The sequence below is a fragment of the Buceros rhinoceros genome, unplaced genomic scaffold, assembly GCF_000710305.1.
Source record: "Buceros rhinoceros silvestris isolate BGI_N320 unplaced genomic scaffold, ASM71030v1 scaffold11319, whole genome shotgun sequence".
NCBI lineage: Eukaryota > Metazoa > Chordata > Aves > Bucerotiformes > Bucerotidae > Buceros > Buceros rhinoceros.
Genome location: NW_010429876.1, coordinates 1 through 12,458, shown reverse-complemented (window position 1 = coordinate 12,458; position 12,458 = coordinate 1). Strand labels below are relative to the sequence as shown.

At 46.1% G+C, this 12,458-nt stretch overlaps 1 protein-coding gene across 1 annotated transcript in view; it reads left to right on the top strand.

Moving 5' to 3' along the window:
• CELSR1 (cadherin, EGF LAG seven-pass G-type receptor 1) overlaps positions 1 to 11,901 on the top strand; it is a gene marked incomplete at its 5' end in the record, with an annotated part of 176,113 nt that extends 164,212 nt beyond the window's left edge. The window contains 10 exons of the mRNA XM_010142837.1: positions 1,450 to 1,562; positions 2,827 to 2,906; positions 4,172 to 4,298; positions 6,223 to 6,348; positions 6,655 to 6,749; positions 7,271 to 7,374; positions 8,184 to 8,351; positions 9,269 to 9,511; positions 9,808 to 10,072; positions 11,877 to 11,901. Of these exons, the coding sequence (XP_010141139.1) occupies positions 1,450 to 1,562; positions 2,827 to 2,906; positions 4,172 to 4,298; positions 6,223 to 6,348; positions 6,655 to 6,749; positions 7,271 to 7,374; positions 8,184 to 8,351; positions 9,269 to 9,511; positions 9,808 to 10,072; positions 11,877 to 11,901 (1,346 nt within the window). The remainder of the gene's footprint in view (positions 1 to 1,449; positions 1,563 to 2,826; positions 2,907 to 4,171; positions 4,299 to 6,222; positions 6,349 to 6,654; positions 6,750 to 7,270; positions 7,375 to 8,183; positions 8,352 to 9,268; positions 9,512 to 9,807; positions 10,073 to 11,876) is intronic.
• Positions 11,902 to 12,458: the final 557 nt, after the last annotated feature.

Sequence of the window (12,458 nt, the reverse complement as noted above, 5' to 3'; positions counted from 1 at the left end):
AAGGCCCTGGGGGTGCTGGTCGACAGCCGATTGAACATGAGCCAGCAGTGTGCCCAAGCAGCCAAGAAAGCCAACGGAATCCTGGCTTGTATCAGCAATAGTGTGGCCAGCAGGAGCAGGGCAGTGATTGTCCCCCTGTACTTGACACTGGTGAGGCCACACCTGGAATCCTGTGTCCAGTTTTGGGTCCCTTCACTTCAAGAAGGACTTTGAGGTGCTGGAATGTGTCCAGAGGAGGGCAATGAAGCTGGTTAAGAGTCTAGAGAACAAGTCCCGGGCTTGTTTAGCTTGAAGAAAAGGAGGCCTCAGGGAGCCCTTTTCACTCTCTACAACTACCTACTACCTACTACAGCTACTAGGATTTTGTAGCGAGGTGGGTGTTAGTCTCTTCTCCCAAATCACAACTGATAGGATGAGAGGAAATGGCCTCAAGTTGCTCCAGGGGAGGTTTAGGGTGGGTATTAGGAAAAGTTTCTGTGCAGAAAGGGTTGTCAAGCACTGGAACAGGCTGCCCAGGGAAATGGTTGTGTTAACATCCCTGGTGGTATTTAAAAGATGTGCTTGGGACAAGGTTTAGTGGTGGACTCAACAGTGTTAGGTTAACAGTTGGACTTGATGATCTTAAAGGTCTTTTCCAACCAAAATGATTTTATGATTTTGGAGTTCAAGGGAGCAATCCAACTCTGTTGCCATATGAGCGAGGTGTAGGTTACCAAATCAGGCAGCACTGTAAATCAGCAGCTGGAATTTGGAGTCAGAGACTCCCTCGGAATTGTCCAGGCTTTGAAAAATAAAACAATAAAAGGTGTGTTCTTAAGCCAATTGCCTTGGGGACATTAGCAAATTCCATTTCAAACAGTGCTGAAAGCAAGGCGAGGTACCTGGGAGGGCAGCTCAAAATGAATCTCACCTTAGCTCACGTGGTTAACTCCTGTCAGTTCCCAGGTCCCTCTGTCTCTGGTGTTATTTTAGTGAGAGAAAACTCACTGCAGTCAAGAATGCACTTTTTTTTTCTTTTTTTTTTTTTTTGTGTTATAGACATCTCCTCAGTTATGATTCATGTCATTCTGCTGCAGAGGCTTATTGAAATTCCTCAACATGTCAGTCACCCTCAAGGCTTCATCACACTGTGCGGGTTTGACTATAAAACTGTGCTGAAACAGAGTTTATTTGAGACTTGCATTTATTGTCATTTTTATGCAGCTGAGTTTTGTTCTGGTAGTCAAACCCTGTAGTATCGTTTGATATGGAGTGTCCAGCGTAAAGGTTTTGATTTACAGAAGTTTTTTTTCAGTATTTTCCGTGATTTTGACTTCCCAGACTGTCCTGTTGAACACATTTTGCCATTATCATTTTGTTTGTCAGACAGTGATTTGAAAACGTGCCTGGTTATATAGATGATCCCAGCAGCACCTTTCTGATGTACTTTCACTCCATTTTGTGACCCAGGGCTTGCCGTTGGTCTGGATCCACAAGGCTATGGGAACCCTGATTTCTGCTGGTTGTCCGTTCACGACACTCTTATCTGGAGTTTTGCTGGGCCCATCGTAATTGTTGTAGTTGTAAGTATGGTGGAGCTGACGTGGAGCTGTCTCTTGCTGCTACCTTTCCTGTGATGTTTTGTCAAACAGTAGTCATAACACGGAGCAACTGCATTCTTTACATTTGAAGCCAATGTACTCAGCTCACCTCTTCTGCTTAAACAGATAAGACATGAGCTAAGCTCCTGGAAGTCAGAGTGCTGCTTGCCAGGGCAGAGATCGCTTTGGATCGTGGAGCAATGGCTGTACGACTACAAACCTATTGTTTTTTTCCATTTGCTTTGTTCCATGTTTGAAGGGTTGGTCAATGACCTTATTAAATAAATCAACAGAAATAGCCATTGCAAGTCACTTTATCCAAAAGTCCCAAAGGAATATTACAGAATTCCAATTTCAGGAATTTAAAAGAGAGTGCTGGTGCTCAACTTCTCCCTTAGTTTTCCTCAGTAACAGAGCATCAAAAGATAAATATTCATGGTGTGACTCTTACCTTGAATACAAAGTGTAGTTCTGGCCTCATTGCAAAAGGTATGAGGTAGACCTTGAAGCAGTGCAGACTGGGGTCACGAGTCATCAGAGACAAGGACAACCCCTCCTGGAGGACCAACTAAGTGGACTAGAGAAGAGAAAGTTGCAGAGGAAAGGGGAGAAAGGAGCCTGTAATGGTGTGGTGGTCCGGAGAAAACCACTGCAGAGCCAACTGGTCAGTCTCTTTTCCAACACAAGCAGTAACAGGAGGTGAGCGATTCAGAACAAACAAACGAGCTGAATTGTTTCTCTGCAATAAGTTAAAAACTCCCAGAAACAGACAAATTCACAGTGTTGATATTCACTATGAGTGATCAAGAACAAAACTCACCAGACCACCTAGTACATCCCAGCTGTGGACATCAGCAGAGGCTGGAGGAGTATTCAGAGGAATTATCACTATATGCTCGCTCTGTTACTATATTCTTATGTTCTGGTTTGGCCAGCTGAAACAAGATGCTGAGCTGAGTGGACTCTGGTCTGGACAAGGACAGGCATACTTGAGGTTTTATCCCTCACTCAAAACTCTTTGCATAGGGCCATCTTACTGGGTTTCATCCAGATCAAGTCCCGGGATGTTCTTGACTATGTTGGCTTGAAAGGATGTGAATCTTGGAACTTGGAGCCCTGTAAAATGAAGGAAAAATATTTTTGGCATGAAGAACCATTTTAGGATAAAAATTTCACTTTCACTGAAAACTGACCTCTAACAAATGTGCAGAAAGAGTCCATGTTGTTATCTCAATTTCCCTTCCAGATAAACACTGTCATCTTTATACTAGCAATGAAAGCATCGTGCAGACGAAGACAACGTTCATTTGAAAAAACTGGAGTCACGTAAGTTTGGGTTCAAAAATCTGTAGAAAAAGTTCTGGCGAGGAATAATAAAGGGACAGAATTGCCTAAAAGCAAGTGCTGGGGTGAGAAATAAAGAAGATATTTGGAGGAGACAGTCGGCATTGGTAGAGGCAATTGGAGCTGCTTCACCAGCACCTACTCCTGGGGTTCCCTTGGAGGCTGTGTAAAACCTTCGTCTTTGTGTCTGCCCCACCACCAAGTGTAGGCAGGAGGTGGGAGGGGAGAAGGAAAAGTCTGGTCTCTGGATGGTATCATTACAGTCCTTCCAGATCTTTCACCATACTCCCTGCTATACTGTGACTTGACCTCTGCCCATGGCATGCCCAGGGAGGCGTCGTTCTGGGTCTCCCATGGCTCAGAAAGGTCTCACCTCACAAATGCCTGCGTTTCCAGCCATGCTGCGGCAGAGACTCATTTTGGCTCCCATGCCAAGGGCCAGCCTCCCCCCATCCCACTCCCCGTGGAAAGAGTAGAAAGCCTCACAAGCTGCAACCTGCCACTTCCCCAAGCTGCTGTGGCAGCCTGTTCCCATTAACGTCTGTTTTGCCCAAAGCTCAGAATTTACCTGTGAACTGAAACGTGATTAGCTAGTGGCAAGACAGACCCTTTTTTTTTGTTTTAAATAGGTAGCTGTAGGAGATTTCAAAAGGCTTCTTTTAGCTATTTATTCAGCTCTGGCTGTTGGGTAATTTTTTTAAGTTTCTTTTTTAAATCTCCCTAAACAAATGGAGTATAATTGCTACTTAATGGCAGCTATTTTACTCATAATACAAAACTTTTGCCACTAGAATTGTGACCATCTTTTGAAAGCGTCTGTGGAAATGATGTTTTTAAGCAAGAAAAGAAATATTCCCCTGAGTGCCCTCGATCCAAAACCATGGGCTGTAACATTGAGAAGGAATGTGAGAGTGAACTTGACAAACAGAAATGAGACGAATGTGGCCATTTACCACCCAGGTCTCTTCCACAGAGTCAACAAGGCTGAACAGCCTGGTTTGTTTGAAGAAAACTTTGGAAACTAACTTTAAAAGAAATCACCTTTTTTCCTATCTGAATATACTAAGCCATTGAGTAGTGCAGTGAGAGAGCTGGGAACGAGGAGTTGGTGAACGCTGCCGTAATTTTCCCAAAGGACCATTCCAGTTGCCGAATCACTGGGCACGTGGCGCTGCCTGTGTGGAGAAGTTGGGCCGTTCTCTTGTACCCTGTCACACTGCAAATGCCTGTCTGTGTTTGCTTGACAGCTCTGTGCTGCGAACGGCGTTCCTGCTCTTGCTGCTCATCAGTGCAACGTGGCTGCTGGGGCTGATGGCAGTGAACAGTGATGTCATGACGTTTCACTATCTCTTTGCCATTTTCAGCTGCCTGCAGGTAAGTTGGATGGCATCTTGTCCGTGATAGACTTGGTGAGCACACTGCTGTACCCAGACCTCCAAAAATCTGCTAAACATGAGCTAACTTAACAAGGACAGAAATTGTCAAGTGCAATTTTTGCTCTCTTTTCTCAAAGACAGATTTCTTTTCACCAGAATCATAACTGAGTAATTGCATCTCTCGCTTTTAGTCATTCTGAAGATAAGTGCTCTACTGTTGTAACCTCTGACAGATAAATAACAGTAGGCAATTATACCTCGCTCTTTCTAGAGACAAAATCTTTGTTGCTGACTTCTGTGTGCTCATTGTTAACCGTCATTCTGTTGCTACCACAAACAAGAGACTGATTTTTTTCACCTAGAGTGGATGGCTTCAAGTTCAAGGCTTTCACAAATTAAGTTACTATCTAAGGAAATGAATCAAGTAATGATTTTCAAATACAGCTCATTGCAGTAGGGTTTTACTGGGTTGCCTGTGCTAGTGCACACACTCTTTGATTGAAGATGCAGAAGAGTTATTTGTAGGAGACCTGGTGTGGAAGTAGTCATGAAGATTCATGACTATTTCACGCAATTTGAATATGTCCATGCATGGCAGTAGCCGTCACCGCAAGTGCCTGCAGTATTAAAACAGCTGCTGCTAGCCGGACATTTGTCATCTGCAGCCCAACAGCCACAAATTGCAGCCATAGAGAAAAAGAAGTCTGATGGGTCTCCTCCAGAGGTGCCCTGGAAAGCAGGTCCATGCCCAGGAAGCACACCAGTCAGGCCAGCCTGAAGCAAGGTTATTTTGCCACTGCAGCTGGCATGCTCTGAAGTAAATACAGCTTCTCAGGTTGTAAAGCCAGGCTTCCACAAGCCTAAAATAAAATGAAATTAAATATAAACCTGACGAGAGCAAGGAAAGTCAGCAGCTGGAATTCTCCAAACATGCCCAGAGAGGCACAGAGGTATGTGGAGTTTCACATCATTGCCTTCTTTGAACTTGTATGCTTAAGAGGCATTTATGTGAATTTTATTAATGAATAAGCCAAGAGTGCTAATGGCAGCTAAGATCACATTTGATTGAATGTTTAGAAAGTGAGCTTGAAGTTTAAAGTTACTCTAAGTGAATTGCTTTGGCTGAAACCATGGAACACAGGCATCTTGTGATGTTGGTACAGCTGCAACTTCTTGAGTGATTGGCTGCTATATACTGTATCTCCAACCAAAACTGATAACAATTTGGCAGCTGCATGAATTCCCTCAGAGCACATACATCTGAAGGTACGCACGTGCATGGCCCCTGCCCCCCGCGAAAGCTGTGTGTTCCTGGCAGCCAGCAGCTGCCCAGTGCTGGGGATTTTGGTGATTTTCCTACAAGGAGGTGTTGCTGAACCAAGGAACTTATGGGGCAAAAGTTGGGACCTCTCTGCCCCCAGGATCTCTCCAGGCCTCACAAGGCTTTCTAGAGTTCTCTTAGTAACAGTATGAAGGACATATACCATGGAAGTTCCCCATTTCCAGAGGGGAAATTTTCACTAAAGGCTATGATACTTTTTATGTGCTGCTATTGATTTTGTCTCATCCGCATAAAAGCTCTAAAATCTTAGTGCAAGTACAACCCTGAAACTCCCTGCAATGTCTTCCAGTGGGACACTGGGGTCCGTGTTGGGTATTTTGAGAAGAAAGTTTCTTCCCAAATGACAAGGGAGGGTGGCACCTACCACAATCCCTGCTCTGTAAATCCGGGAGAAGCATGTAGTTGTGTATATTTTCCCAGCCTTTTATGCACATTTGAACTTGAAAGCAAATTATGAAGAAGTCCTAGGAGATAAAGCAATGCCTTTTCAGTCAAAGACAGAAAATGGTCACTGCCGTTGAAATCATGGGCTACAAATGAATCATTTACATTTATTCTTCCTCTCTCTAAAATGACCCAGGGGCTGTTCATTTTCTTCTTCCACTGCGTATTTAACAAAGAAGTCAGGAAGCACTTGAAGAACTCTTTAACTGGAAAGAAACCTCTTCCAGATGATTCCACTGCAACAAGAGCTACATTATTAACAGTAAGGAAAAAACGCTTGCAAAAAACATCCTCTTACTGGTAGTTATTACCTAAAAGAAACTTAGAGGTGGCTTTTTCGTAATTCAGTGAATTGTCTGAGTTCTTTCAGTGACTTGTACGAACATTACTGGTGGCCTCTCTCAAAATTTTTTATTACAATTCTAATTAAAACTTTTGAGAGCAAAGTTTTCTTTTCCTTAGCATCAAAACCCACTTGGTTCCTTCAGAACTTAGTACATTTGTGGGTAACGTGGGCTTCTGGTAGTATCATTCACTATTGCTTTGTGTCTTTTTTTTTTCCCTTCAGCGGTCTCTGAACTGTAACAACACGTATATAGAGGAGCCAAATATGTATCGTACAACTATTGGGGAATCCACGGTCTCCCTAGAAAGCACCGTCAGGTCAGCCAAGAGCCACAATAGCTACCTTGCTTATATTCTCAGGTAATCAGGTGGCAGGTGCATGGCTTTCAGGCGCTTGCCTTTCCCTTCTCTTTGCTCTTGTGGAAAACAGAAGTGTTTTGGTTCAAATGCCTCTTGTTTCATGTCTTAATAGTTCTATGTGACTGTCATTTCTTTCATGCATTTTCTTTTGCATGCATCTTCAGTGGGGACCCGTTCCCCCACTGCAGCGGTTAAGACAACTGTGGTGTTGACTGTACAGGCTGTGCTGCTTGCCTGTTAAAAATCAGATGTGTCTCAAGGAGTGCAACTGAGCTTATTAACTTCGGGCTTTTTCAGAGTGTGGTGAAGGCAGACAGCTCCAGTAGGATGACCTATGTCTTGCTGTGACCACGTTGACAATCAAGCACAGGCTGGCTAGCTGTCTGCATTTCACTGGAACAGTCTCATCTGTATGTCTGCCTTGTTGTTAAGAATGGTAAAGTGACCAAGAAAGTTGTCCTCTGTTTTTATTCACAAAGGGATGAGGCTGCTCATAAGCTCAGCGGATCCTCAAGTCAAGCAAGGGCTGGTCAGACTGAAGCAGATTCCTCCATTTTTCATAGGAATCCATCAAAATCCAATGGTAAGAATTATTTCTAAATGCTTTGACCCAGTTGTGCACCTTCTCCTTCTCGGAACTTGTATAAAGGCTTCTGTAAGAGGTAGAATAGTTAGCCTGACTCGGTCTGTCTCATATTCTTGTTATGCTCTTGGCACAACAAGCTTTGCCTTACTGGGGAATCCTGGAGTGGAAATATCATGTATCTGCTTCTTGTGATGGTTCAGTTTTAATCTGACAGCTGTCACAGCTACTGACAGTTTCTGGCATCCCCTTTCTTTCTCATGAATTATGTGCTGTTGCTCTTGATTTTTAGTTGGAGATCTTTTAACATTTGAGACCTTGAGGCAGTAAACTCCTTTACTGCAGTGTGGTTTGTGCAAGGAAGTGAGAAGTGTCTCTTCTCTGATTTCCTTTAATTTGAGTCTTGACATTAAATTCTTTTGCCTTTTAGCAGTTTTTAAGTTTTTAAAGTGCATTTGCAGATACTTGATAATTCTAGGTAGCTTGGTTTCCCAGTGTGTTGTGCTGATTGAGATCCTATCTCAATCTGCATATCGAATGGGGAAAAAAATGTCCCCATTCTGTTCTGTGCTTGCCAAGCACGTAACAGCTCCTGCCCGCTAGCTGAGCTACGTGGTTGTGCTTGCCATGGTTACTTAGGTGGATGCCACAGTCCTTGTGAATTAATCCTATGTACAATTCTGGGTGTAAGAGCTCATCCCTAGCATAGCCTGAGCCAGACGCCTGCCTTTTCTTTCTTCTCGTCAGATAGATTTGTTCAGCTCCTGTCCACGTTCTCATCAGTGTATTTCCTCTTTCCATGTTTGCAGAGCATGATTCAGACTCTGACAGTGAACTGTCTCTCGATGAACACAGCAGCTCTTATGCCTCCTCCCATTCATCAGACAGTGAAGAGGATGGGCTCGACACCGAGAAAAAGTGGAACACATCTACTTCAAAAAATAATGAACGTGGCCCCCTCCACAGCACACCTAAAGGTACTCCAAAGTGCAAGGCGAGAGCAATGGGTTATTCGCTTCTATATAATAGCTTTGGAGTAGATGGGACAAGTTCACCAGACTACTGTACATCTGAGACAGGATCCCCATCACTGTGCCTTGCTTCTGCAGAGATCCTCATTGTCTCCAGCTTTGACATCTCTCTTCCTCCCAAAGCTTGTTCACAGGGGTGGCTGAGCACAAGTAAAAGGATGCTTGAGCAAATCTGTGACTCACAGCACTCAGGCAGAGTGGGCTTTTCAGGCAGGTTCCCACAGCACTTGGAAATAGTGCTATCCAGCCAGGAAAGTATCATGTGAAGGAAGGAAGGAAGAAGCTGGTTGTTTTGAGGACAGGTAGTAGAAATGCCTGCCTGTTCTCATGCAATACAGGCATGTGGATTTAGTAGTGTTGGGGACGTCCTGGACTTAAAGAGTCGTTGGCCATTAATATCAATACTGTGTGGCAGGGTGCAGACATTTCTAGGCATAGTTGATCTTGTCCTAAAGATAAGTCAGCTTGGACTGACATATGTCCAGGCTGTGTGCTGGTGCTTTGCACAGACACAGCACAAAGAGCCTTGGGTGCCCTCACCCCTCATAAACCAACCTCCCCAAGGAGCCAGTGAGATTGCCAGCTCTAGGGAGCTGAGAGGGCAGGTTTGCCTCATGCTTCTCTGTAATGGACCCAGCAACTTTGCTCTAGGAAGAGTGTGGACACCCTGCCTCCCTCCCAGGTGTGTTTTGTGGGCGTCACTGCGCTTCACCCCGAGGGCAGTGCAGTCCAGCAGGGATCATCTGAAGGATTGTTCTGGTTCAGCACACAACTCCCCAGCCATGGGCAACAGGACGGGCTGGGCAGTGGTTGAGAAAACATACCAAAAGTAGTTTTCGAGCTAGTGTTTTTTTGCATTGCAGTTGATACCCTTCCCAATCATGTGAAACCCTATTGGCCCACAGAGTGCTTAACAGCCAGCGACGGTGAGGACACCAACGGGAAACAGAAACTCAAAGTCGAGACCAAGGTCAACGTAGAGCTTCACAGGGAAAACCAGGTGAACCTCAGCAATGAAACGCCACAGGACAAGGAGAACGAAGGGCAGCAGAAGGAGAACAGACCTCTATCCCACCAGAACAACCAGCAGCCAGAGCAGAGGAAAGGTAACACAGCCAGCCTGGCCTCACAGCCACACTGGGAGACTGGGGTGTTGGTGAGCACTGATTAGTTCATATGGTAGCTCTATCAGGGAAGAACACTTTCCAGGTGGCTCCAATCTGTGTAACCAAATATGCCAAGGGAAGCTACTAGGTAGTTGCTGAAGTCTAGTCTTTTGGGTTTGAAATAAAATGAGAAACTAGAAGAAATATAAAATGTCACTTCTTGGGTGTGTTCAGCTTGATAAAGGAAATTACTGATATGTTTCAAAATTCTTGTTTTCCCCTCTTTTCCATAACAGGCATCTTAAAAAATAAAGTTACCTACCCTCCCCCGCTGGTGGATAAGAATATGAAGAATCGACTACGGGAAAAACTATCAGATTACAATCAGACCACAATCTCATCCCGGACTGCTTCCCTGGGGACAAATGACGGGGTCCGCTCTCCCTCGGACTCAGGGGTGACAGTGAAAAATGCTCGACGGGAGCAGTCTCGAGACCAGCTCAACGGCATGGCCATGAACGTCCATGTGGGAACAGGACATGCTGACACCTCAGACTCAGAGTAAGTGCCGTATCAGGTTGTCCTGGCACACCACCCGTGGCTCTGGTCTCTCTCTCTACTTTCCAGACCCAAACTCCCACATGAGCAAGGATTTCACCTGGTGACTGGACCAGAGTCCTTCACCAGTGACTGGCCTGATGGGATGTCCATACGAGGTCATGGTGTTTCACCAATGAGAAGGCCAAAATAGATACCTTGGGGAAGGTGCCATGACAGACAGCCGTCACTGGTTGACCCCAGCATGTTCTCAGTTAGCAAGTTGATGTGTTACTGGCATGCTGTGGACTAGACCAACCTAGCTCTGCCCCATCACCTCGCCGCAGGACTTGCTGAACTTGGCATGGTACCCCCTGCTCTCAGCAAACTGGCTCCCACATACACACGAATTATCTATCCCCTCCCTACCTGGTGAGCTGACGAGGTGATCACCTTCCCCAGCCCTTCTTGACTACACACATCACCAGAACAAGGATGGGCTTTTTCCACTGCCAGGCATCTGGGATAGCTTAGCAATGCCCGCTTGTGGGCCTGAGAGCCATGTGTGCCCTCAGGGTTGCTCTGCATGGGGCTACCTCCTGCTTCTGTGCCCCCAACCGCTCACCTTTAACCCCATTGGACATTTGGTTTCCCCTCTGTTTTTCACCTATCTTCCCCTCTCACAGCAGGGACAGTGTTTGGGGCCATTAGGGACCTATCACTAATGTCACTAATGGGGTGCAGTACCAGGCCAATACCTGGTACTGCAGGTCCTGGCAGCTAGCATGGAGGAGGATGGGCCCCCCAATGAAAAGGACCCCTGAGAAACCCAGTGTTTTGGTGTGGAAATGCACTAGACCAGGGGGGAGCATGAGGTGGGTGTCCAGCTGGGCAGAGGGAAGCCATTGCTGGGGTAGGACATCCACAGGCTGCAAAGAAAGTGCGATGTCAAGCTACTGACCACGAATTACCAGGTGTGCCACTCCCACCTGCTGCACGGCGATCATGATCCATCCCTGCCATCACAAACTAAATCAAACATTAACAAAAGGCTGAGCAAGGTCTCAGTCAAAGGGAATTCTAAGAAACCTCGTTATTCATCATCATTCTTGCATTTAAAATGAGGACAACAGCCATATGTAAAGTCTGCACAAATGTTTTACACATATAGACTCATTTTTTATTATCACAGACAATAGTCTCATTCACTCTCCAAACCAAGAGAAGAATCTCTCAGCTGGCTTTACCTGTGACATGGTCCCACCATGCTGTAGACACCCGTGTTGTCTGGGTGCACAGGCCGTTCTCAGCTCACTACAGAAGTACATCTTTGGTTGCTGGCAAAGAATGTGTGGCGGAATGTATCCTGGTTAGCCAGGAAACAGATGTCTTTAACGTGCAGTAACTGCTGCTACCAGGTAGTACAGTAATTACTGCAGAATAACCAGCCAACTTGTACTAAGCCACTGTTTTATCTATCTCCACACCTTGTGCACAATGGAAAACTCTGCTGTGGGACAGCAGATCGCGTGAAGCACATGATCGCTTGCATCTTCACCTAAGCGTTACTCAAATACAAGCCCTCTGTAGAGCTCCCTCTGAAGAGAGCGTCTCTTGTCCACTGCCTGGATTTGTTTCTCCCACCTGGTCTTCGCCTCCAGGGCAGCATCCCCCTTTGCAAGCGCTGGATTGGCAAGGCATGGTAACTTCACAGAGCAGGAGCTCTTCCTGAGAAGGATATAGGCGGATTTGGGTGGGTTTGGGTGTGGGTGGTTTTCCGGTGCCTGTTTAACCCTAAACCTGCATGGTTACTTCTTCTCACCAACAGCGGCAGTAACGAAACTTCAATTTGAACCATCAGGAAACTGTGAGCGCTGCTGCACAGTTCTGGACTCATCACCATGGGGTCACAGCCTGCCCACCTCAGACTTTGTCGGAGTGGCCACGTCGTGAGGAGGCTGCGGTGCACGTTGGTTCCCGCATGGTTTCACGTCATGGCAGACTCCTGACCGCCCGCAGCAGAGACACGGTGCCCAGATGCACCTGCGATAAGGCTGCTGCGTGGTATGCTCCGCGCAGCACGAACCCACGCCACAACGTGTGGACATGGCCACAGGGGTCCCTGTGAGGGACGGTCACCTGCTCGCAGTGCAGACGGAGCCGCAGGGGCTGCTTGTTACTGGGGAGAACCAAGGAAAAACACACTAATGTCACAGCGGACCTACAGTAAGTCAATCATCGGCCTTGAGACAAGCCCCAGGAGACATCTCTTGTGGAATTTTGTCTGGCTACAGCGTGAATCCTTCGGCTTGCTGGGCTCTAGGGAGGAATATCCCAACAAGTGTCCTTTCATTCTATGCCAGCATCTCTGTCCACCCCGCTATGGACATGTCGTCTTAAGAAAAAAAAT